Source organism: Lissotriton vulgaris, chromosome 9, assembly GCF_964263255.1.
Source record: "Lissotriton vulgaris chromosome 9, aLisVul1.2, whole genome shotgun sequence".
In the NCBI taxonomy this organism is placed as follows: Eukaryota; Metazoa; Chordata; class Amphibia; order Caudata; family Salamandridae; genus Lissotriton; species Lissotriton vulgaris.
Window position 1 is genome coordinate 567,104,907 of NC_141697.1, and position 27,189 is coordinate 567,132,095.

The 27,189-nt window shown below is 47.3% G+C and overlaps 1 protein-coding gene across 1 annotated transcript; it reads right to left on the reverse strand.

Annotated features, from left to right (window-relative positions):
• Nucleotides 1-2,993: 2,993 nt before the first annotated feature.
• On the reverse strand, nucleotides 2,994-26,085 carry SLC3A2 (solute carrier family 3 member 2). The gene is made up of 10 exons (XM_086938112.1): nucleotides 25,954-26,085; nucleotides 23,283-23,704; nucleotides 21,512-21,685; nucleotides 21,002-21,102; nucleotides 18,629-18,697; nucleotides 18,391-18,455; nucleotides 8,974-9,160; nucleotides 8,244-8,387; nucleotides 7,152-7,253; nucleotides 2,994-3,823 (listed from the first exon to the last, which is right to left on the reverse strand). Exons 2-10 carry the CDS (start codon nucleotides 23,689-23,691, stop codon nucleotides 3,476-3,478), a joined length of 1,599 nt encoding a protein of 532 aa, XP_086794238.1. The 5' UTR covers nucleotides 23,692-23,704; nucleotides 25,954-26,085; the 3' UTR covers nucleotides 2,994-3,475.
• Nucleotides 26,086-27,189: the final 1,104 nt, after the last annotated feature.

Below are 27,189 nucleotides of genomic sequence, written 5' to 3' on the forward strand. Positions count from 1 at the left end.
CCAGACCCCTGAACTGCAACTAGTCCTACCTCTAGATCTATTGCTAGAGGGAAACACCGAGTAGATTGTAAACATCATAATCTCTTATCGCTGGCCTTTCTATACATATGGTGTATTTACACGAATATATTCATGATAATAAATAAATACTGATGGTCCATATTGGATCTTTTTTTCACTATATTGGCGATGTCTAAAATTAATATTTTGTTTTGAGACAACCAGTATTACTATTAATATTTATATAAATAAAACCTAGACGTTTTTTACAAACGTAAACGCCTTCTATCCATTTGGAAACACCAAGACTCGCACACTGTGTTGCGCCATCTTGAATCGGGACACTCTTAGGATCACTCTGTCCCATTAGTCCTATCTTCATATCGTCAGGCACCGTGAGCGCTGCCGGCTTTCTTCGCGCCAAATATTTCTTTAAATAAGGAATTAGCCTTCAGATGGGTACTTTCTGCTTACGTGGAGGACGGGCCCCCACACCACGAACGTCGGAGCAGCACCATCTTGCTGTCCGCCCTGTACCAATTTATTTACGGTAAGAATCTCGCTACGCTGGGCACGCTGGGCTGACTGAGATTTCATGTTAGCCTATACTATTTCGTTTTGGCTCGGCATTTATAATTTTATCATATTAAAACCCTATTGTGACTCTATTTTCAGAGCCTTGATTAATCTCCACAGCAAGTCACCATCATCAGTCGACTTGTGTTAAACGTCAAACTACATACCGCGATATTAATTTTAAACAAGGTAATTGAACCATTTATAAAGAATTTTAAGATTTAGCCTAACAGATGGAGACAACCACTGAAACTGAATCCTTTATCATTTGATTAGTAAGCCCTTATTTCTCCTTTTACTTCTAGCCCATATTCCCATTCGGAATGAAGTATATATTGAACAGGCATCAAAGTTCTTTCTCTAAAGAATAACCCATTTATATCATATCTCGCATCTTCCATCTAGGAATATTAAGGTACGGAGATGGCATTATTGAATTATGGGCCCGTATTGTGCCTTATCTAATTATCGTTTATCTCCGGCTACTTTCAGACGTGTACTCATCATAGGATACCTGTCTCTCAAGTAAACTTGGCCCCTTTTCTTTCCCTGTTCCTTCCACGGCTTCTACTATTCCAGCAGCTGTGAGATTACATCTGGGATCTTTATAGTGCATACTTGGAGCAGGAACGAGCTGACTGCCCCTGTCCGAGACATCGCCTAATCATAAGATTATTAACAGTGTACAGAACACTAACAAAGAAATCAGGTAAATATCTAACCATGGGCATCGTGTAGTTAGGACTGTGCCGCATATCCGTCTGTTAACATAGTTGTCACGTGTAGGGCATGTCACACTAAGAACTCCATCTACATCCGTTTGTTAACATAGTCGTCACGTGCAGGGTATTTCACACTAAGTACTCCATCTACATCCTGTTCATCGTTCTTCAAAATAATTTTTGACTAAACTTGCAGGATTATCCACATGTCTTATGCAGAGTGTTTGACCCATTATGTTTGACCTTAGATAAACATGTCTTAGATTCATACCATTGACTAGGGTTTTTTTCATCATTAGGAATCTTATCAACTGATAATTATATATTCATCACAAATATACGAAGTTTTCACCTTCCTTGATCTTACTGCATGGATAGAGTCCCCATTGTTGTAAGTACATTGCCATCTATTGAGTACTGTGTTATGTTACATCATGACCCCCTGTTTACATGCATTGAGAGCCATGTGATCAAATATGCCTGATATGTTTAACATCTTAAATAACAACATCCAATCTTATATACTGTGAATTGAATAAACAGTCAAAGTATGGAAGTTCCATTAGGTATTCCTACATAACAGGGTTTGACCTTAATGGATTATTTATAATGAATTGTTGCTGAGTCAGATACTGTACAATCGCTAGATAGTATTCTGCCAATCAATGGCGTTGAGTGTACAAATTACTAGTCAAGGTCAGTTGTAAAGTAAGGAATGTCGGTTTAAGATGTTGGTAATAGTAAATTAAGTTCTCTTGTAACCTTGTAATATTTTCATTTTTATATGTTGACATATAATTATGACTGTATAGATAACATACTCTTCTATTTCTCCTTTATGAATGTGTTTCAGGATTTAATCTGTGTCTCCTGAAGAAGGCGGTCCCACGCCGAAACGCGCGTCGAGTTTTTATACCTTTTTTTATTATCCATGTCTCTACATATGTGTTTGCTGATGAATTTCACTGTGTTGAATATGAGTATTATGCTAATTGTTTAGTAGAACTGTATGTATTTAAGGAATATTTTACACCTATCATATGGTCTGGCCTCCGGTCATTCATAATATGATTTTTTAACTATATTGATTAAAAATATACTTTTTTATACAAATTTGTTAATTTTTTGATTATTCCTTTTTGATCACTGGTCTGACCTAATTGTTCACTCATATGTTTAGATGTCCTAGGAATTTATTCTCGCACCCGTTATTTCTATAGAACACATCCCATACTGCAGTAACAGCTTTTATGGCGGGGATATCCTTTTTAAAACTCTATAGGGTTAGAAAATATTTTTTATTCAACTATCACTCAGTTCAGGTATATAATCTTGTGTACTAATTTAAAAGTCAATTGTTTAATAGTACCTTTTTTTAATGTTATACATTTTTATGGTTCCACGTTCAATTATTTTAGTTTCCAATTTGCTTAGGACCTTGACGTGCGCATGTAGCAGCTAAAATTCATGGGATTCATATCTATCAACGGTGCAGCCAGTAGCACTAGGGCCAGTGTCGCGAGGGGACCCCTGGAAACATTTGACGGTTGTCTTTGACCGTCAAACCGGGTTAAGGACCCATTTTCCGTGTGGGCTCGTGGCACCCTTGATTTGCCAGTGGGTTAACAACAGACGCTCGAGACCTCAGCTCACCGAACAGAGAAAACGGCCCCAAAGAAAGAGGCAGACACGTTGTAGCAATATCCTTCTTTATTGGAACGTGATAGCTTTTGAGGCTCGCCTGGTCGGGTCATGAAACAGAGCACTCCCATAAAAACAGCATTTCTCTCGACAGTGCTCCTGTCTACAGGGTACACTGTATGTAGTAAGCGGCGCTGTAGACGGTCACACTATACTATAACAAACTCACTTATTTTTATCCTGTAAAATAAAAATTGATTGCAGCTCGTTTTTTTTTTTTTGCCTTAGGACTCAGCGTCATCTCTCTTTCAGTTGTTCCTGGAGACTTTATCAGACTTGCATAACATAAAATAAAAATCCACTAACAAAACACACACGTGGAGCTCTGAGCTCGTAAAATTCTCTATAAATTCAAATAAGCTGCAGTCGGTGATATCTTGGAGTGTGTCGTGGAGGTAGTGGGGGAGGGGCTCTGATTCAGGAGCAGCAGGGCGCCCCCAGTGGAATGTGTGGTAAGGCCAGCAGAGGGTCAAATATTAGGCCGTATATGGGAACTTGAGCAGCACCCCCTCAGAGGGCGCCAGCTCCAGCTTGAGCAGCTCCACCGAGCCTTCTTGGCGCTGCGGGTCGGAGCTCAGAACCAGGGTAGCGCTTTCGGGCAACTGCTCGTGCCGCAGCGCTACAGTAGTCTTCTCTGGGCCCAGGTTCAGGGCCACCAGGAAGCGATCGTTCTGGTCCCAGACGCGCATGTAGGCGTACACGTGTGGGGATGGCGGTGGCTGTAGCGGTATGAAGTCCCCGTGCAGCAGGGAGCGCTCCTTCCCCTTCCGCTCACTGAGTGCCTTGAAGAGCGACAGCAGGGAGTGCTTGTCGGCGCTCTGCGCCTGCGAGGAGGAAAGGGTAAAAGACGTCAGTCAGTGACCAGCAAGATACTTTACACACCTTAATTTAACAAAATCCCTTCAAGAGATAACAACTTGGTGGAAGGTCCGTGTGGGGCTACAAACCGCATCTTTATAAGAGCGTCTTCGACCCTGGGATCCCATCGGTTCAGAACAATCATTAAGACCAAACTTTTTTTTCTCTCAGTTTCATATAGCAGGGGCGGCTCTAGGCTCATGGCGGCCCTGGGCGGGGAGCATAGGTAGGGGGCACCAGGAACAGAGCCGGAGGACGCCAAATCCCTGCTAGGGGCCGCCACGCAAACATGTATCCATCGTCAGAGGATTATTATATTAAGGATATGTATTGGCGTGGTGGCCCCTAGGGTTTGGTGGCCCTGTGCAGGTGCACAGCTTGCACATGCCTAAGGCCGGCCCTGCATATAGCGCGAACTCGGCCCAAGAGAATGAGAGCATTTTACGTGAGCACTAAATTACAAGGTGATTTTTTGTTAGGCATCAGGATGTCGAGGAATGTGCCCAGGATCACATAATGTTGAAATGACGCTAGGACTCGAACCTCGCTCCCCACGTCGCAAGAAGGCAGCTCTGGCCACATCTCCCCCTTTCTTTTCAGCTTTTTACAAAAGCTTTTAATTAAGTCTAACACTTACTAAAACTATCGAGGAAGCGACAGAAGCATTTTGGATCTGGGCCCATCCTAACCACCAGGCTGAACTCTCATTGCGTTTCCAACTTTCATGACTTAATTTTTTTTTGTTTCTCTTCCATCACTCCGAGGTGAAGTTTAACACTTTATTTATTTTAGAGGTTTTATATAGTACTGGCTGGACCGGGGGGGGGGGGTGTATCAGAGCGCTTTACATTTTAGAGACAAGAAAGGTCAATAAGACAGGGGACATACATAGCATCAATGTATATAAACATAAAAGTCTCCGCCTGACAGATTTCAAAAAGATAAATATGGGAAATAAGCACAACAAAATGTGTAAGATGTGATAAATCAAAAATATCAAAAAGGCACAAATTGAGAAAATAAATAACAAAAGCCGGAAAATTGCAGGGTCAGGACAGGGAGGTTAGTGGTCCGTTAGGTTGGTAAGGAAGAGAAATGGGAGGGGCAGAAATGAAGGGGGGGGGGGGTTGAAGGGCATGCGGGCTGAGGGTGGACGAGGGAAGGGGGGGGGGCAAGGAGGAGTGAAGGTGGTAAACAGGGAGGGGGAAGTGACGAGGAGAAAGGGCGAGTAAGGCTAAAAACAAAGGAGGGCAAATGCATCTAGGGTCAGACAGATGTAGTCAGAGGAAGAGAACTGATATGTAAAACTACTCACTAAAATGCACTCACAGGCTCACTTTGTCGTCAAACGAGTGGAAAATAACTCCGTTCTTAAAGGAGTGATAAAGTGGACAAGGTCACAGGCAGACATCACACAAAGCACAATTGTGAAACTCCTGATGCTATCGCAGCTAAACTGCTTAATTTGGAACACGAGGATTTAGGATCCAATCCCAGCCTTGTTGGCACTTGTGCGAAAATTTTTAAGTAATGTTTCCCCCTTGTCGTTTCGACGAGGTCTGCGCGAGTACAATGAGCCCTAAACAGGCAGGATCTACGTGAAAGTTGTGTGACAAAAGGTGAGAGTCGGATTGATTTATAAAATTAAACTTTTGGGTGGTGGAAAGGATGGCCGTATACTCTAAATGACTGCAAGCCGTGCTCTCGGGTAGGCCCATTGTTCCCGGGTGGTAGCAGGGGGCCTGCGTTTTCAATACCTTGACCACTATTTTGGGTCATCAGCTTTCTCCCCTGTCGTTTGTTGCTGGCCTTCGCTGCACCCGCCCGCCACTGCCCAGCAGGCATTTCCCTACTTTACAAAAATGGCAACTACACCCCGCTGTATATTTTCGCCAGCTTCAGCCTGTTAATTTCCTTCTCAAAACGTCAACTCCCGCCAAACTTCCGTCCCCTTCTTCTCTCGAGACTTCACAGGAACGTCCAGGCCAGAGGGGGGTGAAACCTGAACAAACATTCCCTTCTCTGAAGTACTCGGGGAACTGGCCGGAAGCCACAAGCGGCCTCAAACACGCTTCCCTCTGTGCTGTTGCCGTGCACGATCAACCCACAGGCCTTGGTGCATTCAGATCTTGGGGGCAGAGAGAGGTCTCTGTCAATTAATCCAAAGAGGGGTTTCTGTGGCACCTGGCAGGAGGAGTGGGTGATGTGTATTCTAGGGCAATGGTACACTCTAAAGGCAATGCTCCCTATCTGCAGATCTTGCGGCCCTCCAATCTAACCCACGTGACTGATGGAATTTGTTCCCTGTCCTCGAGGCTCCCTAGATGAATTAGTGGATGAATGGTCACTGAACCGTATATAGACAGTCAGGCGTGGTGAGGTAGATAGATGGTATTTATATTTTGAAACAAGAACGGATCGGATCCCTTTTGTATCACTCACTCAGTCAAAAACCATCCGACACTGTATATCTCATGTAAGTAAAAAGAAAATCTCTACCTCCCCTTCCATGCACCCCACTGTCTTGACACTGAACACGCTTTCATGTTAAAAGGTCTAGTTCATTGAAAATGTGTAAACCTTTACATATTTAAAGTTGAAATATACTGTATACCATGTTTGGAGGGGGTGGGTTCTATTTACTTAAATAAGACTTACAGTGTTGGATGGTTTTTGAGAGTGGGTGATACAAAAGAGATCCTTTCTTGTTTCAATTGATAGATGACCGTCCCTTTTGGATAGATGGGTACCTCTCCCAAATTGGTGTAGATCGATGGTTAACAGCAATTCGAGGGGATAAATGACATTGATGTGAGACATGGAGGTATATGGTTCGACTTGTCTGCACTTAGAGGTTGATGGACAAGTAAGACAAATCTTTGGTCTTCGTGGCAAGTAACTCCTGGCACCAGTGAGCAACGCTACATCAGCAGAATACATGTACCCTTCTGCTTGCTAAGCAAGGGATAGCTCTGCTGATTGTGACAAGTGAGGTACAAGTCCTGCTGTCAGTCAGTTGTGAGGGACTGGTCAGCCTTCCCGGTCAATGAAAACACAATGAGGCTACACACCCCTCCCAAAAGCTCCTAGAATTACACAACGCTCATCTCATGTCATGGAACGTAGGAGGACACTACAAATACAATTCCAAGACCCCATCCTGTCTTTGGGTGCTGGGGGCACAGGGGTTGCACAGCACCCACTGAACATATCACTGGGGATGAGGCATCCTCCCCAGCCCCTGCTCCTTACTCTCCAGACTCCCAGCTCCCCTCCATTCAGAACAGCACCCACCTTCACAGAGATGTTCTGGTTCACGTCTGCATGGTCATGTGATGACTTGGAGGAGAACCCATGTGTTTCCGTATCATCCCAGTGCATGATGGGACTTGCAGGCTGTGGGATTAGACAAACCAAAAATTATCCATTAATTAAGTTATTATACTGCTTAAGGCAAGATTGAGGTAGGATATATTTCAGAAAGAAAAAGGATCTACATTTAAAGAAGAAAAGGCACACAACTAACTCCCACCTTAACACATTCATCCTTTGGAGTGAAAAGATGCCCTTTAACAAGTAATCATACATATATATACACACACAAACAAAACGAACACTAAGTGCTTAGTAAAAAAACAAAAATGAAGCAGCCCTGGAGATCCATGAAGCAGGGACCAGTGTGGTCTAGGTGTGCAGGGGCACTTTGTTTGTGTCTATTCTTGCTGATAAAATGGCTCAGTGAGACAAATGATCGCCCCCTTTGCCATCTGCAGGTCATAAATTTGAATCCTAACGGGGTCAATACAATCTTTCATCCATCCAAGGTCAGTAAATGAAGTACCATTAAATGTGTAATAGTACCAGCCGTTACTTCCAACACCTACAAATGGCAAACATCAAGCACCTAATTAATCTTAATAGGCTTCATGGTTATGGATGTGAGAGTGCAGTCTATTCGTGTTCTACTTCACAGATAATTGGACTTGAAGCCGCACTCTTATTTCACTACACAAAGACAGTGAAAATGAGTGACGTCACAGAGACCCCTAGCTTGCACCCTGCAGCATGACGTTTAAAGCAACAACAGTGGCATCAGAGAGCACTCACGCATTGTGGCATCAAAGACTGTCAAGGTGTTGACCTCAGAGCTCCACTGCTATGGGCTGCCACAGAGAACCCCACTACCTCAGGTCAGACAGCACTCATGCCCAAGGAAGTGGCAGAACGCCCACGCCATGTGAAGTCATAGAAGTCTACACCTAGTGATGTCGAGCACATGCCCTGGGACACCCTTAACGGCCATACCTTGTGACATCACAGAACACCCACACACAGTTATGTCGCGCGCGCACACATGCAATGCGATGCTCTCGGGGACAGCCTCACCTGCCCTGGCAGATCCTTGAGTCCGATCTCGTCCCCGTAGGTGGTGAAAGGCGTTCCTGGCAGTGTGAAGAGGAGGATGTTGTAAAGCCGCAGCAGGTCCTCCTGTACAAGGGAGGCCATGTGACCCACCTTTCGACCGCCGACCTGTGGAGAAACAAAAACCTGGTTAATACACCATTACAGAACAGCATATTCTAGTACCTCGTCGCCACCGTGTACCCACTCCGACAACACCGGCCTAAGACAGCAGAGCTATCACTCAGGCTACAGGCCACTATCTCTAAGTAACCCCCAAGCTACAGAAATCTTACATGAGCCCTCTCGGACAGCTGAGCTCTCTGTCAGGTAACATAGCTCCTAAAGGCTTAGGCCTCCGAGCTATCCCTCAGGTTACAAGACCTTACATGGTTGGGCTTTAGACAGCAGAGCCAACCATATAACTATTCTCGCTCACACCTCAGGTGGCACATATCTTGCTGGCTCAGACAGCAAAGCTATCCCTCAAGTTACAAACTGTACACGTGCTCAGACCTCAGTTATGCCGCAGGTGGCACAGATCTTACAAGCTCAGACAGCAGCGCCATCCGCTCGGGTTACAAAAACTATACTTGATCAGGCCTAAGAGAAAAGAGCTGTGCCTCCCTTTACACATATGTTACATGCTTGGCTCTCAAGCAGCAGAGCTGTGCCATGGATTGCACTGCTATCACATTCCATCACCCAAACTTACACTCCAGCATGTCCAGCGCTGCCCGGCTGCCTCCAGGTACTCCCAGATTTTTTGGGAGAGTTCAGATGCGGTGAGCCGGTCCGAGTCACTGAGGAGATAGCGCCTGGACAGGAACGCAGAGCTTGTCTGGTTCACTAGTGCAAGGATGTCCACAGTTTTGGAGATATCAGTCACTGCAAGGAGGACCCTGAAAGAGGTATAAAGAGAGGAATATCACTCAGTAAATAAAGCTGCTACACTGAACAGGTATACATAACCAGCACACCTTAAAGATGCCTACAACCCAGGTGTGGTACTATTTAGCAGAATCAATAACCCCAATAATTTAAGGGAGAAATCAAATGAAATACAATTTTCTTCAGTTGGATTTCGGAACATAAAATATCTGTGATCTTGTTCCTTTCAAATGGTAAGCATGGTATTCCTTTCTCCATGTCATACTATTTTGAGAGACAAGTCATTACAGCGGAACTAAGGTGCCCACATACTGCTGTTTAAAGGCAGATTAATCAAGTCCCAGGGCAGCGAGCTGCTCACCAAAAGGATCGCCAACGCCTTGCAAGGGGTAGTAAGTGCTATATAAATAAAAACGTAATACAATACCATTACTTCACAAAGCAGGTGTTTTGTGCCAGACGACAAAGTTGGAAAATTCACGAATGAATCTCGGTAAAAGCTAGGCCACTAGTTGTACCTACCCCCGCCCCTCCCCCCTCCAGAATAACGAAGAGGAAATTGTGACATCTCTAGTGAAGATCTGTTTTGATCAGTAGCATATACTCTCAGGGTGGTTGGATCAGATACAATCTTTTTGAATCAAGGAAACTGAACAGAAGATCTGAGAGGTTAGTTCCCAGGTGGGAGGGGGGAGATACTTACGTCAAGTCAAGTCAGAGAATTTATATAGCGCACTACATACCCAGAGGGTTTCAAGGCGCTTAGAAAGGGGAGGAGGATTACTTGTCAAATATCCACGTTTTAAGTTGCTTTCTGAATGCTAGGTGGTTCTGGGTAAGGCGAAGGTAAGCGGGGAGTGAGTTCCATGTTTTAGCAGCCAGGTATGAGAAGGATCTGCCTCCCATGGTGTTTATTTATTTATTTTTATTTTCAGAGTTTTATATAGCGCGAACAAGATCTTTGCAGATATCAGAGCGCTTTACATAGACGGGTACATGAGGGAACAAAGTCAAATAGGTAGGTCGATAGTTCACACAGTACAGAAGGGAACATGAGGGAACAAAGTCAAATAAGTAAATCAGTAGATCATACAATACAAATAATAAAATTGGGTGGCTGCAAAGCAATCAAGTGGGTGATAAGACAGCTCGTACAAATAGATAAGGGGTCAAGCAAGTAATACAGATCATCGCAGGGTGTTGATAGGGTTCGAGATAGTAGTACAGGTGAATTTAGCCATGAGGATAGCTTTTACTTCTTTTTTGAAGAGTGCAGTGGAAGAGATAAGCCTGGTTTCGGGAGGGAGTGAGTTCCAAATCCTAGGCGCCATTCCTGAGAAAGAGCGCTTGTATGTTTTCTCCTTCCGGAATCTTCGAGGTTTCAGCAGAAGATTGTTTGCGCCTCTCGTGTTTCTGATTCCCCCAGAGATTGTCAATTTCTGAGCAAGGTAGCCGGGTGAGTTTAGGTGTACCGCCTTGTGTGTCATGCAGGCTATTTTCAGATGTATTCTGGCTTCAAACGGCAACCAATTCAGGGATTTCAAGTCAGGGGTAATGTGGGAGTGCTTTTTTTACCCCGTGATGAGTCTCGCTGCAGCATTTAGAGATGCTTTTAGTGGTGCGGTTGTAGTTAGTGGGAGTCCGCAGAGGGCGGTGATGCCGTATTCAATTCGTGGGATGATTAGTGCTTGCACCGCTGTTTGGAAGTCTTTGGCTGGGAGGTAGGGTTTAAGTTTCCTCAGAGTATTGATCTGGAAGTTCGCTCCCTTTGTTGCTTTGCTGACATGTTGCTGCATGTTGAGATTGGTGTCGAGTGTTATGCCTAAAGATTTTGCTGATTCCACGATGGTGGGTTGGACATTGAGTGCGGTTAGGAGTTTAAGCCAATGTTGAGTGGTGGATATCTTCGCTGGAGGTGCGATCAGAAGGAACTCTGTTTTCAGGGCATTGAGTTTGAGGTGATTGTCGGCAAGCCAGGATTAGGTGCATCTGATCGTTGAGTTCAGGAGCAGGATGTCATTGGGGGATTGCAGTTTGAGGTAAAGTTGGGTGTCATCGGCATACATGTGAAAGTGTACATTGGATTCTTGTAGCAAAGTGGTGAGAGGTTCCATGACTAGGTTGAACAAAGTTGGGGATAGAGAAGATCCTTGGGGGACGCCTAGCGTTACAGGTACTGGCGTGGACATCAGGTTGTTGCTCTTGAATTTCTGCGTCCTATTGCGGAGAAAGGAAGTGAACCATTTGAGGACAGTTCCAGATAAGCCCATTCTTTTGTTTAGTAGTTCTAGTAGATTCTCATGTTTAACGGTGTCAAATGCGGAGGAGAGATCAAGAAGGATGAGGAGGCAGGTGTCATTTTGGTCTAGCATTTGAAGTGCGTCGTCAATTATGTGAGTCATAGCCGTTTCTGTGCTGTGTCCTGCTCGGAAACCTGACTGGTGAGGGTTGAGGAGATCGAATTGCTCAATGTGTTAAGTCAATTGTAGTTGTGCGCATTTTTCCAGCAGTTTGGCGAGAGTGGGGATATTGGTGATGGGACGGTAGTTGTTGAGATCCGCGGGGTCGGCTGTTGGTTTCTTTAGTAGAGGTGTGACCTGACCAACTTTGAGGGAGTCAGGTATGCTTCCTTGTTGGAGAGAGCTGCTGATGATTTTAGTCCAGAGAGGGAGAATCAGTGGGGTAAAGTCTTTTACTGCGAAGGCAGGGAGGGGGTCCGTGAGGTGATTGGATGGTTTCAGGGTGCTGAGTAATTTGCCAATTTCTTCTTCCGAATATGTGTCAAAGGTTGACCATGTCGCATTGTTTTTTGGTTCAACGGGTGCTGGGCATTTGGGTTTGGAGTAGAGGCTTGCGTCAGTGAGGAGATCGCTTTTTATTTTGTCGTTTTTTTGGATAAAGAAAGCAGCGAAGTCTTCACATGAGGGTACCACACGCCCAGTGTTGAGTGGTTGTGGTAGCTCTTTGGATTGAGATTTGATTAGCTCAAACAGTTTTCTCGGGCGGTTCTTTGCTTGGTTAAGTTGGAGGCGGAAGAAGTCCGATTTTTAGCGTTTTATTTTCCTGAAGTAGGCGTTTCTCTTCTTCTTCAACTCTTTTAGGTGCATTGCAGAGGGGGCTGATCTCCAGGTCCGTTCTGCCATTCGCATGTCTCTTCTGTCTTCGTTGAGACTCCCATCGTACCATGGTTTGGAGATTTTAGTGGCGACTTTTTAGTTGCATAGGTGCAGCCTCATTGATTATCGAAGTCATAGTGTTGAGATAGTGGTCAGTCAGAGTTTGGACGTCCGAGGCGCCTGCAGGAGGGAGTAGGAGATTGCAGCTGTTAGGGGGCAGAGAGCCAGGGTTGAGCTTTTTCGAGTTTCTTTTCCAGACCTTGGGCTTGGAGAGTTGCACAGGGTTGACTTTGACTTTTTCGTTGATAAAGAATGTGATAATGTGATGATCTGACCAGTCACAAGGTTGGATGGATTCGAGTTGGATAGAATGCTCCTTGGAGATGATCAGGTCGATGGTAGAGCCTTTCTCATGGGTTGGACTGTTGCATATTTGGGTGAGGTTCAGGGCATCGAGGAAGTTTTTAAGACTGTTTACCACTGCGTCGTTGCTATCATTCCAGCGGAGGTTGAAGTCACCAAGGTATATTTGGGTGAGCTGGCGACCGGAATTGGTTGAGATCATATCCATGATTTGTTGGGAGATGGTGAGGTTGTCCCTGGGCGGGTGGTATATGCTGTGCAGAGTGCATATCGGTTTGCCCTCACTAATAATGTGGGTGTCGAGGATTCAGTTAGCCACGTTTCAGTCAAGATGATTAGGTCAAGGTCCTGCGATAAGAGGAGTTCAGCAATGGCTGCTGAGTGTTTCGTCGCCGATCTGCAGTTGAGAACCGCGCATTTGAGACGGGGTGTGTAGAGGGTGTTAGATTGTTCTAGCGAGAGAGGGACTTTTCTAAGGTTATTGGGGATGGAGGCTCTGCTGTTTAATGTGGGTGGTCTAAGGGGATTTGGGTGTATCGTGGGAATGTTGCGGTGTGGGGTGCTTGTGTGAGTTTGGGGGGCTGGATCATAGGAGCGGAGAAGGGTGAGTGTGTCGAGGTCAGAAGAAGAGTTGTGGGTGCGGCGAGGGCGGTTGTTGCGATTAAGAGCTGGGATTGATGTCAGCTTGGGGCATAGCTGAGTGCAAGAGTTAGTCTGAGAGGTGGGGGGACACATTTGGCGGGGAGGTGTGGCTGTGTGAGGCGTTGCAGGGGCGATGCTGGGGACTACGGGAATTGCTGCGCCTATGAGCAGGGTTTGAAGCCTGGTGTGGGGCGTGGTGAGGGTGGGGGACCGCCGGCGGGGTAGGAGGCAGGTTGGGAAGGGGGGTGGAGGTGGCTGGGTGGTGTATAGGGCGTGTGGAGAGTCGTTCTTTGATGACCTGAATGTCTTCTTTGATCTGAGTGAGGGTGGCCATGATGTGTTCCATCGTAGGGTAGGTGGTGGGGGTGAGGGTGGCAGTCAGGGGTGATTGGCTGGCCAGGGAATTCGTGTGCAGGCGGGGGGGAGGGCTGGTGTTCGGGCAGGTCTGCGTTGTGTTGGAGCGTGGGATGGGGTTAGGGAGGTGAGAGGTTCTGGACTGTTGGGGAGTGGATGGGGTAGGGAGGAAATTGATGTTATGGGTGGGGGCATTGGCGGTAGGCGTGGGGGACAACGTGTAGGCTGGGAGACTGGTAGCTGTGTTGGAAGGAGGATAGATGGGGCTGAGAGTAGGAGGGGGAGTGGGAGTGGAGATGATCCTGTTAAGGGGAGGGGGCGTTAAATTAGGAGAGGGAGTACGTTCTGCGCAGTTGATTGGTGGGTAGTGAGGACTGAGAATGGGGGGGGATAACAGGGGGGAATTGTCAGAATGCGTGTTATTCTGGTGCTGGACTAAGTTGGGAGTGTTAAGTGTGGGGATTGTGCTGTCAGCGCCGAGCGGGGTGTTAATGCCCGCTGTAGGTGTGATAGGTGTGTTGAGGGTATGTGTGGAGGTCCGCACGTTGGTGGAGGGGGCGGGGGAACGGGCGGCGTATGAGGGGGAGCGATCTATGTCTGTGATGGGGTGCTGAGTTGGGATAGTGAGGTTGTGGGTAGGGGATGGGAGGTCAGGGGTGGTAGGTGTGTCCCTGATTGAAAAGTATGCAGCTGAGAGGTCATGGTTGGTGGGATTGGGGGAGATATGCGTGTTTGTCCGTGACTTGGAGAGGTGTTCTTTGAAGGTGGGGAACATGTTGTCTAGCAGTTCCAGGTTCTTGTCTGTGGATTGTAATAGGACAATCCCGGTATTGTAAATAGTGATGGTGGCTCTGCCTGGAAAGACCCGGGATGGGGAGATGGAGAGAGTTTGGCTGTGTGCGGATTTTCTAGTCGAGGAGACGGTGAGTAGGGTGAAGAACGCTTTTCTCCATTGAGCTCTGCGTGTGGTGTGGAAAATGATATCGGTGTTCAGGGATCCATTAACCGGTGAGAAGTAGGTGTCAGCGAAGGGCTTTTCCGAGTGTGACCTAAGGAAGTTGTGTTTAAAGCGTTTGGCGGCTTTTTTGGTGAGTGATGGTGGGTATATGATTTGTTATGTATGTTTGCCGATGGGGTCCATGTTGCGTTGCAGGATTAGGTGGGTATAGGAGGATGCAGTAGTGGACTATAGTGGTACCAATCTGCAGAAAGACATGTTTGCAGAAAAACGGGTGCATACAGTGGGAAACACAATGATAAGTTACAGCAAGCAAGATGTTATAAAACAAAGTGACACTAGTAATCAGCCAGCCTTTCCAGGAAACGAGAGTGAGCAGTAGGGCAAATACATACGGTAACTAGTAAGGTACAAGGTGTAAGAATAGGCATAATACTGATAAAATATAAGGGTAGGGTACAATGGGTGAGTGCACTATACTATAGTTGATAATATTGATAGAATATGGAGGAAGGATCCAGATACACAATTTACAAGACTCAAAATTCAAAAATCGAGGGTGACACTGATTGTCAGTTCAAATAGTGTGAGGTAGAAATCTGTGCATTTACAAATGTTCAGAATACAAGTGAAAGTGGCACTAGTGAGGACTCCTAATATACGAGGTAATAGTCTGTGCATACAGGTGTTCAAAATACCGATATAGGTGTAGTACTACAATGACGTGTAAACACTCTGGCCTATATAAGGTAGTAATCTGAGCAATACAAATGTTTAGAGTAGAGCTAGAGCGTACTAATGCAGTGATGGCAAACACTCTTTCCTATATGAGGTAGCAGTCTGTGTAGTACATACATTCAGAAAAGGCTAAAAGAGCAATATTGCACAAATATAGTAATAGGTAGGCATTCTTTCATATTTGAGGTAGTAATCAGGTCTAAACAAATAATAAAACTATAGTGAGAGTATAATAATATAGGCATAGGCCGGCATTCTGTTCTACTAGTCTAAAATACTATAATCCCATAGAAACTAGAGACTAGACTAAGATGGCCGCCAAGTAGTTCAGATCAGGCAAGTAGTCCTTTGTTTGTTGCTAAGCAGGCTGGGAGAAAGAGAGAATAGTCCTCTTTTTGCTGCTATTGCTCTGAGCACCGGGGAAGAGATTCCACTTTCTGTTCAAGCAACCAGAGCTCATGTCTGGCTGGGAATCTTATCTCTATGTGGGGGAGTTGAGCTGAAGGGGCACGTGGAAGACAGAAGGTATGGGGGGGGGGGGGATTTATTGCTACAGTTTTATGGCCCCAGCCATTTTGTACAAAGGAATAGAGTTTTTCAGTGAGTTAGGCTTTTCAAAAAGAGCCGGTGGGTGGGAAAAGTAAATACCTGAGTTTTGTGATTCAGTCAATCTTGCCAGCAGCGTTATACAGAAGCATTACAAAAATCCATGGTTGGCTTCCTTCCCCTTCGTGGGTGTATGTGACTGGTTATAAAAATGCATCCCAGCAGTATACCGATGTCACGGGGGGCAGACTTCGGTGTTCCGCCGCCCCAACCGATCCTAACTTGCTCTTTTTGATTGTGAGCTGTGTTAGCTCTCACGGCTCCGCTTCGAGATCTTGTGACCCCTGCCGTGTGAGCCAGCACCTGTGACCAACGTCCCTCCCGGCTCTCCAGACCGCTCGTGCTCCTCTGCTGCGGTGTGTGGGGGGGGGGGGGGTGGGTCGCCGTGACCCGGTGCTGCCTTTGCTGCCGTCGGGACCGACCACCGACCGTGTCCGGTGCTTCTCCCGCTTTCGCCCTGGTGTCCGCTGCCCCGCTCTCATTCCTCTGCTGTGGCGGTGGTGCAAAGGGGTGGGGGGGCTCCGTTGTCGTCTTGTTCCGAAGTTGTTGTTGTTGCCTCAGCCCCCTTCGGTCCTGGGGTGTCCGCTGAGGTGTCTCCCTGGCTCCCGATCTCCGCTTCTGTTCGGGGGTGGGAGGGGACACTCCGGTGTGCGTTCTGTTCTGTTCCCGGCTGTGCCGAGGGGTCCGATGCTCCGCTTTGTTCCTGGTGCCCTCTGCCCCGCTCTGAATCCTCTGCTGCGACGGTGGTGCAAAGGGGGTGGGGGGGCTCCGTTGTCGTCTAGCTCCTCGCTGCTCTCGGTGATCTCCTGTCGATGCCGGTGCAGGTGCAGCGAACGGCGTCCTCAGCAGCAGACCGGCGGATGTTCCGATGTTGTTGTTGTTGCCTCAGCCCCCTTCGGTCCTGGGGTGTCCGCTGAGGTGTCTCCCTGGCTCAGATCTCCGCGTCTGCCTTCCGTTCGGAGGAGGGAGGGGACACTCCGGTGTGCGTTCTGTTCTGTCCCCGGCTGTGGAGGAAATCGGGTGTCTCTTACAACCGACCCGAGCCTCACTCCGCCTTGTTGTTGTTCCGCTAGCACGTTCCTTCACGGACTGCTCCGTTGTGATGCTGGCGGGTCACTGCGGTGTCCAGCACAAGACTCCTGTTCCTGGGGAGGTCGATGGCTGCTGCTAACAGGGATATACCCGCTTAAGTGATCCCAAGCACGGGGAGCTCCTTCGAGGAGCTCCTACCAGGCGGCCATCTTGACTTGGTCTTGTTGATGCGAGGTACAGTGGCGAGGGCTGGAAGAACGTAGTTGGCGGGAGGGGGTGTAGAAGGACAGTCGTGAGTTGAGGCATTCTGGTCCGATGTCGTAGAGTGATTTGTGTGCGTGGGTTAGCAGTCGGAAAGTGATCCTCTTATTGACGGGTAGCCAGTGGAGGTCTTTAAGGTGACCAGAGATGTGTTCGTTGCGTGGGATGTCTAATATGATCCTGGCTGAGGCGTTTTGGATTCGTTGGAGTTTCTTCTGGAGTTTAGCGGTAGTGCTAGCGTCAGTTATTCAAAGAGTTTTTCACGACTGGAGACTACTGTTTTTAAATTTATGTTCAAGTCTATTCCTAAATTTCTTGAAATATGTTCACTGTTGCAAATCTCATTCTAATGCCGGAGTTTTGTGGCAATAGTGTTGTGTTTAGCCGTTTTACACGCATAGAGAACACGTAATCTGAGACCGAATCGCCTGTGTTTGTATGCAACTATATGCGAGATTGCTCCAAACTTGGAAAAATGCCTAGTGCCAGCCAAGAATACAAAATATTGTTTTATCTTCAGTGAGGACAGCAGCAGCTAAGAGTCTCTCTGGAGACACGAGGCGATCTGGGTCAAATCTAAAAAGGCAACAAAGAGGAACTTAATGAAGGTACATTCTATGTGCAGACAAATGAGGAGCCTGGATTTCCTTGGGTGCATTGTAGCGAGGCCTACACCCTAGGCCCCCCCCCACGCCAAGGACTGCAGTATAGAGTTGTGTAGCCAGTGTGCCAAGAGCCCTAGTATGAGGATAGAAATGCACACCAGCCCGGCTGTTTTAATCATAAAAAACAGCAATAATCAGGATTTTGTGGGCTCCTTAGGCCTCTGGGACCCGGTGCCACTGCACCTGCTGCACAAATGGAAGTTAAGACCTTGTAGATAGGCCCAGGCATGCTCTGTGTGGAAGCTCCGCCCCTGGTGTCTCTCCCTAGCGTGGGGCACAGCGTTCTTCTCTGACTCGAACTACACAAGCAATGTAGGGTTACTGGGACTCTCCATCATCTTCCTCTGCGCTGTGAAGTGTATGAGGGGAAAGACATCAGGCCCACGGCTCCATTTCTGCAGAGCAGCTGGGGAAGCTAAGGCCCCGCACCCACTCTTCATAGACACTGTAGGGCGCGAGACCCCGGGCCCCGCCCTGTGGCGCAGTGTACTGGGGCGTGCACTCACCGGCTCTTTTCCTCCGTGCTATAGTTTGCAGTCACGTTGTTCCACTCCTCCAGCACGTCCAGGCCCTGAAAGCACGAGGACAGTCATCACTCAGCGCATAAGAAAAGCTGTAAAATGCAGGGTGTGCAGGTATTACCCTCCCGCCCCCTCAGCTGCCCTCCCTCATTAACTGTTCCAAAATGTCAAGCTGCCTGCTTCAGGCACTTTATATATATTAAAAAAATAAAGTATAGCTTACCTGTAGTTGCTCAGCACCTCCCAGGCGGATTCCTGCCACACCTTTCTCCAGCCAGAAATTCAGAGCATCCTGTTGGGAATGAGAAAATGTGTGAGGGCACGTGCAATACCACCTGCAGCTTGGCCTACATCGCTGCCCGACCTGAGCTCCACGCAGCCCCCGCCGCGTGCACTGCCGCCTTCACGTGTGCGCCCTGCGCACTTGCCAGCAACCCTCTGCGCCCAGCTCGTGCCACCCGCTGCATGGAGCACGTACCATTTAACGCGCTGCAGCCGACCGCAATAACCCTTCAGCTATTGCACTATATCCCATATAAGACCTTCCTAAACTAGAGACCCTATAGGAGTCACCTCATGCCTAGATCCAGTCTCATCCTGTCTCCAACATGTGCCACACGCCACCCTGCACCTAAATCCTATACTACTCTGTGGTGCCTTGTACATGGCCATTTTGAAAGTGTGACAGCTAAACAAAAAAAAAATCTCATTCTCCACAGCATTGCCCTTCTCGGCGTTCCAGAAAGAGAGCGTCCTCTGCTCTGGTCTCCTGTTTACTGACTTATGAGGGCAGGAGTTGTGCTATGTTTGAGGAGGAGGCTCTGATGTTTTGAGCTATGTTTGCTGTCATAGTGCCTGTGTCCAGTTTGCGATCAACCCGCAGTGAGTTAAAAAAAAAATATCACACTTGCTTGCAAAATGAGGTTGTTTACTTGGCAGAGAGAAGTTAATTATACGAGACCTCTCAAAGAACAGGAACGACTTTTAAAGATGGATGCTGTACAAGAAGAAATGCTTACTAAGCAAGTGGATGCTTGGAACAAAATGCCGGATGAGCTGGAACAAAACACCCAAGGAAATACCTCAAATTAAAGTGACGGGAAACGTGCCACTGCTGTGGACACCATTCAATGAGGGGCAATCCGAAAAATGTTAAATTCAGCCCGACCATCAACCTAACAATATATCTATACCCGTTTCCTAATCACACATTCCCCACTAATGTTCACACCTACATCCTTAATTGACCACGAGGAAACTGGAGTAAATGTATGGAATGGTTTGCCAGAGAGAAAAGGCTAATCTAAATTTCAACTGGCCTAACCCTAACTTTGGAGCCAAGAGTAGTGTTTTACTTGCCATACAGCTCTTCAACACCTCATATGGGGTGGTAATATATATATATATATATATACACACACACACACACACACAATTTTGATTCAATACAAATTGGATTGTCAAGGTAATTTCATTAGAGTTTAGGGAACTCCCCTCCCTAAAAGGAGGATTTTTAGGTCGAGCGTGGGCAGCGCATTTGCTGCTTTGCGAGGCACACTGAATTAGAGTATGGACTTGAAGCTCCACCCGTATTTCTCATTGACTTGTGTCACTGCCCTTTGTAAATGCTGGCTTCTGATACCTTAATAGGCATTTTAGTCCCTCATTAGTACCGCCTTTGACATACATTCCTGCAACTCTATCTGTGCGCCTTGAGTGCTTTCACCTTCCAAGCAGCCCGGGACTATAGCAGCCGAGGTCTCACATTTACAAGAGTTTGAGCTATTGGCATTGTAAATGACAATTCCTTTTATTTATGTGTAAATTATCAAAACAGATAAAAGACATTGTCATTTATAATGCAAATAGCTTAAACTTTTGTAAATGCGAGACCTCTCGCATTGCAAATGCTTGTTAAATGCTGACAACTCGTCAAGGCTGAAGTTAAGTCGGGGTACAACAGTACTTGAGTGTAGTCGTAAAACAATCGCCTGGTGAACATTAATTACCAGAAAATGGTGTCATGCAGAGTTATTTCAAGGTTTTAAAGAGGGATCACCCGGGTTTTTCCAAGCTAGGTAAACGGGTGAATTAAAGAGCGCCTGCTATACTCTCAGGCTACAGCTTCCAAGCTATAAAGGTAACTTAATATAGTCTTGACTTTATGACATGTTGGACACAGATTTTGACAGGAAGGTACCTTCAAATATTTTGAAGGAAACAAACGGTTGACTTATTACCCAAATCCATTTCTACCCTAATTGAGGGAACTTTTAACTGTGTTGTGCTCTCTTGCTTGCCTATTTTACCTACCTCTGTGTTCAATGCAAACCGTATGTGCGATGTGATTTTAAGAATGTATTTCTGCAATGCCGTAACTGCATCTCTGTATTGCTGCTCACTCCCCTGGTACCAGAGATCGTCCCCACATCTGTCTCCTTAGGATACAATACCATATTTCGCTGTAGCACTAATGGCCACTTTGGATCTACCACCAAACCTTCAGGGCCACTGATCCAGGTTCCTGATTCGGTTCCTGTAATACCAACATCTATCTTTCCATGCAGCTATCCCACCTCTCTGCCTCTCAACCAACCTTTACTTGGCTCAGTAAGTTGCTGTCCGTGACCGTTCCGTTGTTGAACCAGGGGTTCCCACCCTTGTAGTTGGGGGTCAGGTCCAGAACGATCATGATGCCTACAGAGAGAGATAGGAAGAGGTATCAGTGAACTGTGGAGCAAGCAGAGGAAGCCACCAGAGGATGAAGTGTCGACATCATAGGTACAATACAGCAACCATCCTCACGTGTGCTGTCATTTACTACACATGCCTCAAACCAATGAATTGAATTGAAATAAATTTATTGAGCGCGGTTGCTGCCCAGGGGCGTCCAAGCGCTGAGGTGAGACAGAGAGACGAGACGGAACAGACGAGACGGAGCACCGGGGTTAGAGCTCGAAGGTTTTGGCAATGTATGTGACTATTTCACACATTAAAAATTGGTGTCGCCCAAAGTCTCCTTGGGTACTCTTCCTGATTACACACAGGGTACCTTCACTGTGGAACATCCACATCTGTCACACAGGTTCCTGTTTCCAGTACTTACTTTTCTTGCGGGCGGTCTCCAGGAGCTGTGTGAAGTTGTCCATTGTGCCGTAGGCCTTGTCTATCTGGGTCAGGAAGGTCTCTTCTGGTTTGTCGGCCACCGTGGCATGGATGGGTCCAATCACTAAGCCCTTTACCTTCAAGGCACCAAGGTCATCTATGCGCTGCTTGATACCTAGGGAGAGCGGGGCAAAGATACAAGTGAGATCTATGTAATGTGGCAAAGGCAAGTTTCATATTAGGCTAGGGCTAGGCTGATTGATGGGAGGCCTATGCACGTAGGGATGGTTTTCTATAGGACACAATCCTAGGGAAATGCGGGGACCAACATTTGGAAAGAGGCTAGAGTACAGAGGTGTGAAACAAGATTGCAGCATGTAGAGTTTGGGGGAGACAGTACTGCTGACTGAGCCTTTTATCCTTCTGAGGTTGATAAGGGGAGTACTCTATGAAGCAGAGAAATATTAACAGCTGTTTGTGGTTACAGAGCTACTAAGTGACACAAACCTTTATTAGCAATCTTTATGTTAAAAGATATACAAGTTCATACATAAGAATTCTTGCACAAGTGATTCCTAGGTGCGAGCTGGGTCACGGGCCCGACCCATGATGGGGGGGGGGGGGGGGGGGGGGGGAAGAGACGACAAAAACACTAGCCAGACCCAGCTAATGGGGGTGCCAAGACATTTATCGTTAACTGAGGCACTTTATGTCTCTGCCATGTATCCTGTGACTGGCCTTGTGACGGCAAAGGAATGTACCAAGGCCGAGATGTGACTTTATACCTCCCCTTTCACCCCTCCTTCTCTACTACCCCCCTCCCCCCCAAACAAGCCTCCCTGACCCCCCTTTTTTGGCCCCGGTTTCCCTCCCAGCACCCTGGCACTCAGCCCGGGACGCAGTGGGCGCCGTGGCTGATGCAAGGCGTGTGAGTGTTGCAAGGGGAAGCGGTTCAAACCGGCCCTGCTTAGTCAGTCATATTATTCAGGCGCTTGCGTCACGTGTGCGCCGTCAGCAGTGCGCGCGCCTCAGGTCACACCGTGTATTTTCTGAGACGTCTCCATTATTGCCGCGGAGCAAGGCCAGCAGTTCCGGTCGTCACTCGTGACTGAGTGATTTTGTCGACCTTGCTAGACAGCACAAAAGGGACACGTCAAAAAATAAGAACTAAAGCCATCAGTAACCGCAGCGAGTTCTGCTCGGCAATGCCTGCGGGATTTTGACCTGTGGCGGTACACAAATGTACACGTTCGTTCAATATTTGGAAGTTGTGAGGCTAGAAGTCAGTAGACCTAAGCTAGTGGACCTCTTTGCGAACAATTGGTCCATGAATAAGATTATGTGTAAGATGAGCTACTTTTTTTTTTAGAAAATGGCGTATTTGCATCCGTTTGGTTTAATAATTATTCAGGAAATACAAATCTTTTAATCTTTTCTCCAGTCTAAAACACAAGAGTAGTCTTCACACCCGCACAACCCTACTGATCTACCAGTCTGCTCTTGGATTTTAACGGTCACTGTTGTTACAAAACCTACTCCAACCTGTAGCCTTAATCACCTTTCACCATTATGGGGGTACAGCTGATGCAGCCTCTTCTCAGCTATACACCGACCCAGGTATCTCAGCGGCCATGGCACTAGCACACCTTAACATCACCAATATGGCAAAGGGTCCTTTTCAGCCACCAATCGACCACTATAAGCAGTACTGCTCCCCATGGGTACACACTCCCTCCCATGGTCTCCCCAACCCAAGTGTGGTGGGTTCTCACCTGCCAGGTCCCCCACGCCATCATCGTTGGAGTCCTGGAAGGCCTCAACGGCTCCGATCTCATAGATGGCCCCCTTCTGCCACCACTCTTGAGTGGGTAGCTGGCGGCAGCGTGGAGCCTGCACGATGATCATCACGGCTCCAACCAGCATGCCTAGCCAGCCGGCCCAGAAGAGGATGAGCAAGGCCCAGCGAGTGCGCACCCAGCCCGGGGTGCCTGCCACCTTCAGCAGCTCCTCCTTGGACAGCCCGGTGAATTTGGTCTCCACCTCATCATCCAGTACCTTCACCTTCAGAGCACCATTGGTCTCGCCGGCTGCAGCCGTTGCCATGGGCTGCTTCTCAGGGTCCATCTCGTTCAGCTCCACATCTTTTAGGTCCAGAACCACCCCCTCTGTTGGCTTGGACATGGCTTGCTCTCAGCTAAAACCAGAAACAAAAAAAAGAAAAGAAATTTGATATAAAAAAATACACATATGGTGTACATAAATGACAAAAATGTGACATAATTTCACAGGTTGTGGAAGTGTTGGTGTCGAGGGTGCTAGAGACTGCGGACAATGAGAAAGGGAATGCCCAACAGTGGCAAAGGCTGAACAAGGCGCTAGTGTGGGTAAGCAAAGTGGACTATAGCACCACGAAGGATCTGAAGGTCTAAATAGGTAGACGGTGGAGTCATGTAGAAGGAATGCTCCCAGTTGGGGCAATCAACTGAGTAGAGGAGCTACTACAGGGTGACTGTTCTTCATCCTCAGGCAGTTTACCAGGTTGGCTATATAGCCATTCAGGGTTCAATACCCTAGATGCCAGACTCAGGAGGGCGGTGGAGCCACAGGTGGTCTGATGCACTTAGTGGTTGGGTTCAACACTGCTAGCCAGCTATGGAACTAGAGTGGTGGAATCATACTTAGAACTTGATCCCTCAGGCCTTATGATATTAGTCTTCATTTTTCCCCATACACTTAAAAAGGACCTTTAAACTGGTTACCCAATGTTTAACTACCGATTACTGTTATTTGATCCCCTGATGATTATAGGTATTTTTAGTGTAATATTCTAGCAATCTCTAGGACATGGCACGCTGATCTCCAGCACTGGGCCCATCCGGAAGGTACTGCCTTAAGACTAGAAAAACAACATGGGCGGAGACATATCCTAACAGCCAACCTTTGGGATAACCTAGTGCACACAACCATAAATTACCGGTTAACAATGATGACCTTCCATCCTGAACATAAATAGACCAGACAGCATATGCTACAGCCATTTTGCCGTCCCAGTGCTTCTGCCCGCACCTTTTTGTTCTTTAGATAACCCCAAGAATGCATAGGCAATGAATGTGGGGCCTCTTGATTGACTGTTCTTTAAATAGGAGGGACCCAAAGTGTATCCCCATCAACTTGAAGCACTTCTGTGTTTATTATCTGATGTTTCTTTATGGAAGTTGCTTTATGCTGAGCCAATTGTTGGGATTGTGTCCTCTGTACATTGTAGCCTACGCATACAGACAATCTGATGTGTAACATATGCTGTGCTTTAAATGTATGCCCTTTCACCATCAAATCAATTAAGAGGTTTCGAAAAAAAAATACATTTTTTTTTAATTAAAGATCACTTTAACTGCTCACAAATATAAGTGGCGGGACTTGGGGTGTTACCCTCGGCCGAACACTGACAGAGTAGAGTGCAAGTTGATGGGTGCTAGGAGGATAAAACACCCAACGATAGAGGTGTGGTTGTGCCAGGATGGTCAGGCAGTCGAGGATTCTGAGCTTGGAATGGGTATGACTTAGGAGAAGGGGCAGTTCGGTGAGACTGTAGATGGATTTGAATACCAGGCTGAAGGGTTAGTACACGGCCGAGTTGCGAACTGTGTGCCAGCCGGCCTGATAGGGCGAAAAAGGAAGAGATGACCTAGACAAAGGGGAATGGGTGTGGGTGACAAAACTGACGTTTCTGAACGGGTGGGAGGGCGAAAGGACAGTAAATATTTCAAGGCACTACGAGTACTGCCTTGGTTAGTTACCGGTAATGGATGAGCGTTAGGCGCTGCAAGGCCCTTCAGTGACTAATGGGAAAGAGATGAGTATAACTATCTCTGAAACTAGGCCATCACCAGGAAACAGGCGGTAGGTGGGGAATATAGAGGCTAGAATGAGGGATTTGGGTCGAAGCCGTGAGGGACGTACATGGGTCTAGTCGAACTAATTTAATAAAACAAAAACCTACTGTGCAGGCTTTGGCATCGCAACACCCCGTGCTTAATTTGTAAAGCGATTGGAGTGCCTGTGCCCAAAGCCCTACTCACAAGTCCACGACCAGGATTATTAAATGTCGGTGCGCGGAATACCAGGGCCGTGTAGTCCTGACCAAGCTCTTCGTCTGGGGCACAGAGAGACATAATGGTGTTGCCCGAATCCCGGCCGATATCAGTGAAAACTTAGCACCCGAATTCATTAGATGGCAATATTCCGGGCACCAGGCTAAAACAGCGTGTACCAAGGTGGAGCAAAAATCTACCGGGAAAAAAAGGGCACTGCTGCCGGCTGGGAATGCCAAGCTCTCTCGCCCTTTTTCCGGGGTCTGTACAAAGCACCACCACTTCCGATTTAGATTTCAGACCACAAAAACAAAAATCCCAAAGCCCCTTAATCCGCCCGCCCGCCCCTCACCTAGTCTGCGCGTAGAATGGGGCCGCCGTCAGGTGTCTGTTGAGTGCAAGGGTGTCTTCAGCCTCCTGTCTCCAGCTCCCTTTGATGATGTACGTACGACCACCTCTGCTGGCTGTTTCTCCTTCTGCATAGGAAACAATCCACCCGGATCGGATCTATAAAGGAAGAGGAGGAGACTGAGACGAGGGCTCCACCCCTATGGGCGGCGCTCCTCTGCCCGGTGTCAGGGGCAGTGGAGAGGCGGGTGAGGGGTGGGCCTGCTGCATTTACTGGCTCTTGACTAAAGGAAACCTGGAGGGGTCTGACGAAAGTACACCATGGTTGTTTTCTTCATGACGCTGACGGCGCTTGTTTTTCAGGCTGGGACCTGGGTCTGCGCTTGTTTTCCTGTACACTGTGCAGCTAGTGCGTGTTTTCCTGACCCACTGCCATTGTGTTTTTCGCTTGCTTCCTTTGTCCGTGGTTTTTACTTTGTACATTTCTTTGTGCTATTTTATATAGCGCAAACTAGACTGGAAGGTTAGGAGCGCTTTAGATGAGCACAAGTTTCATTACACAGGGTCACATTAATTTTTGGTTAGTTGTTTTCAAATTTATATAGCGCGAACTCGACCGGAAGGTATTGGAGCGCTTTACCTGCGCAACAGTTAAGTTACCCAAGGAAACAGAAATACAGGATGTCGAGCCGACGCCAAGACGCGTTTCCCAGATCCCCGTTCCAATGAGTGTTTTTTTGGGGTGCCAGTGTATCCTTTACTCATTAAACCCCAGGTGTTTGGCTCTTGTGCACTTGGTTCCCTCCTCTCCCCTTGCCGGTGCGAGTTTCCCTGCTGCCACAACATGTGGTCGTTTTTGTCCCCTATTCCAGACATCGTTTGTTCTGATGCGCTGCTCCGATTGTTTCTTTCCTGGTGCACTGAGTTTGTGTTTACCGTGCAAACAGGATTTTCCAAGCAGCCCCTACCAGAGGCACTATGCCACTGAATGTTTTCCTTGTCCCGTACCACTGCTTGTTTTTCCTGTTTGCTGTTTTTCTCCTGCCTGTGTCAGTGCTTGCTTGCATTTCTGGCCCTGTGCTTGTTTTTCGCTCGGAGGAATTAGGGGAAAGGTCGTTCAAAGCTCTCAAAACAAGCCAGCCCAGAGAGCCGCGGATTATCTGCCTGGCAACAGGGCACATACAGAGGCCAGGGAAAGGGAGGGGGCGTACATCCAGGATCAGGCAGAATCGGCACAAAG

What these genes read in the sequence shown, in the direction of transcription:
- SLC3A2 (XM_086938112.1), bottom strand. Translation starts at nt 23,691, where the DNA reads ATGTCCAAGCCAACAGAGGGGGTGGTTCTGGACCTAAAAGATGTGGAG. An exon ending in TCAAGGATCTGCCAGGGCAG is followed by an intron (nt 7,254 to 8,243) that starts GTGAGGCTGTCC and finishes CTAATCCCACAG; the next exon opens with CCTGCAAGTCCCATCATGCA. An exon ending in ACCAGAACATCTCTGTGAAG is followed by an intron (nt 3,824 to 7,151) that starts GTGGGTGCTGTT and finishes TCCTCCTCGCAG; the next exon opens with GCGCAGAGCGCCGACAAGCA.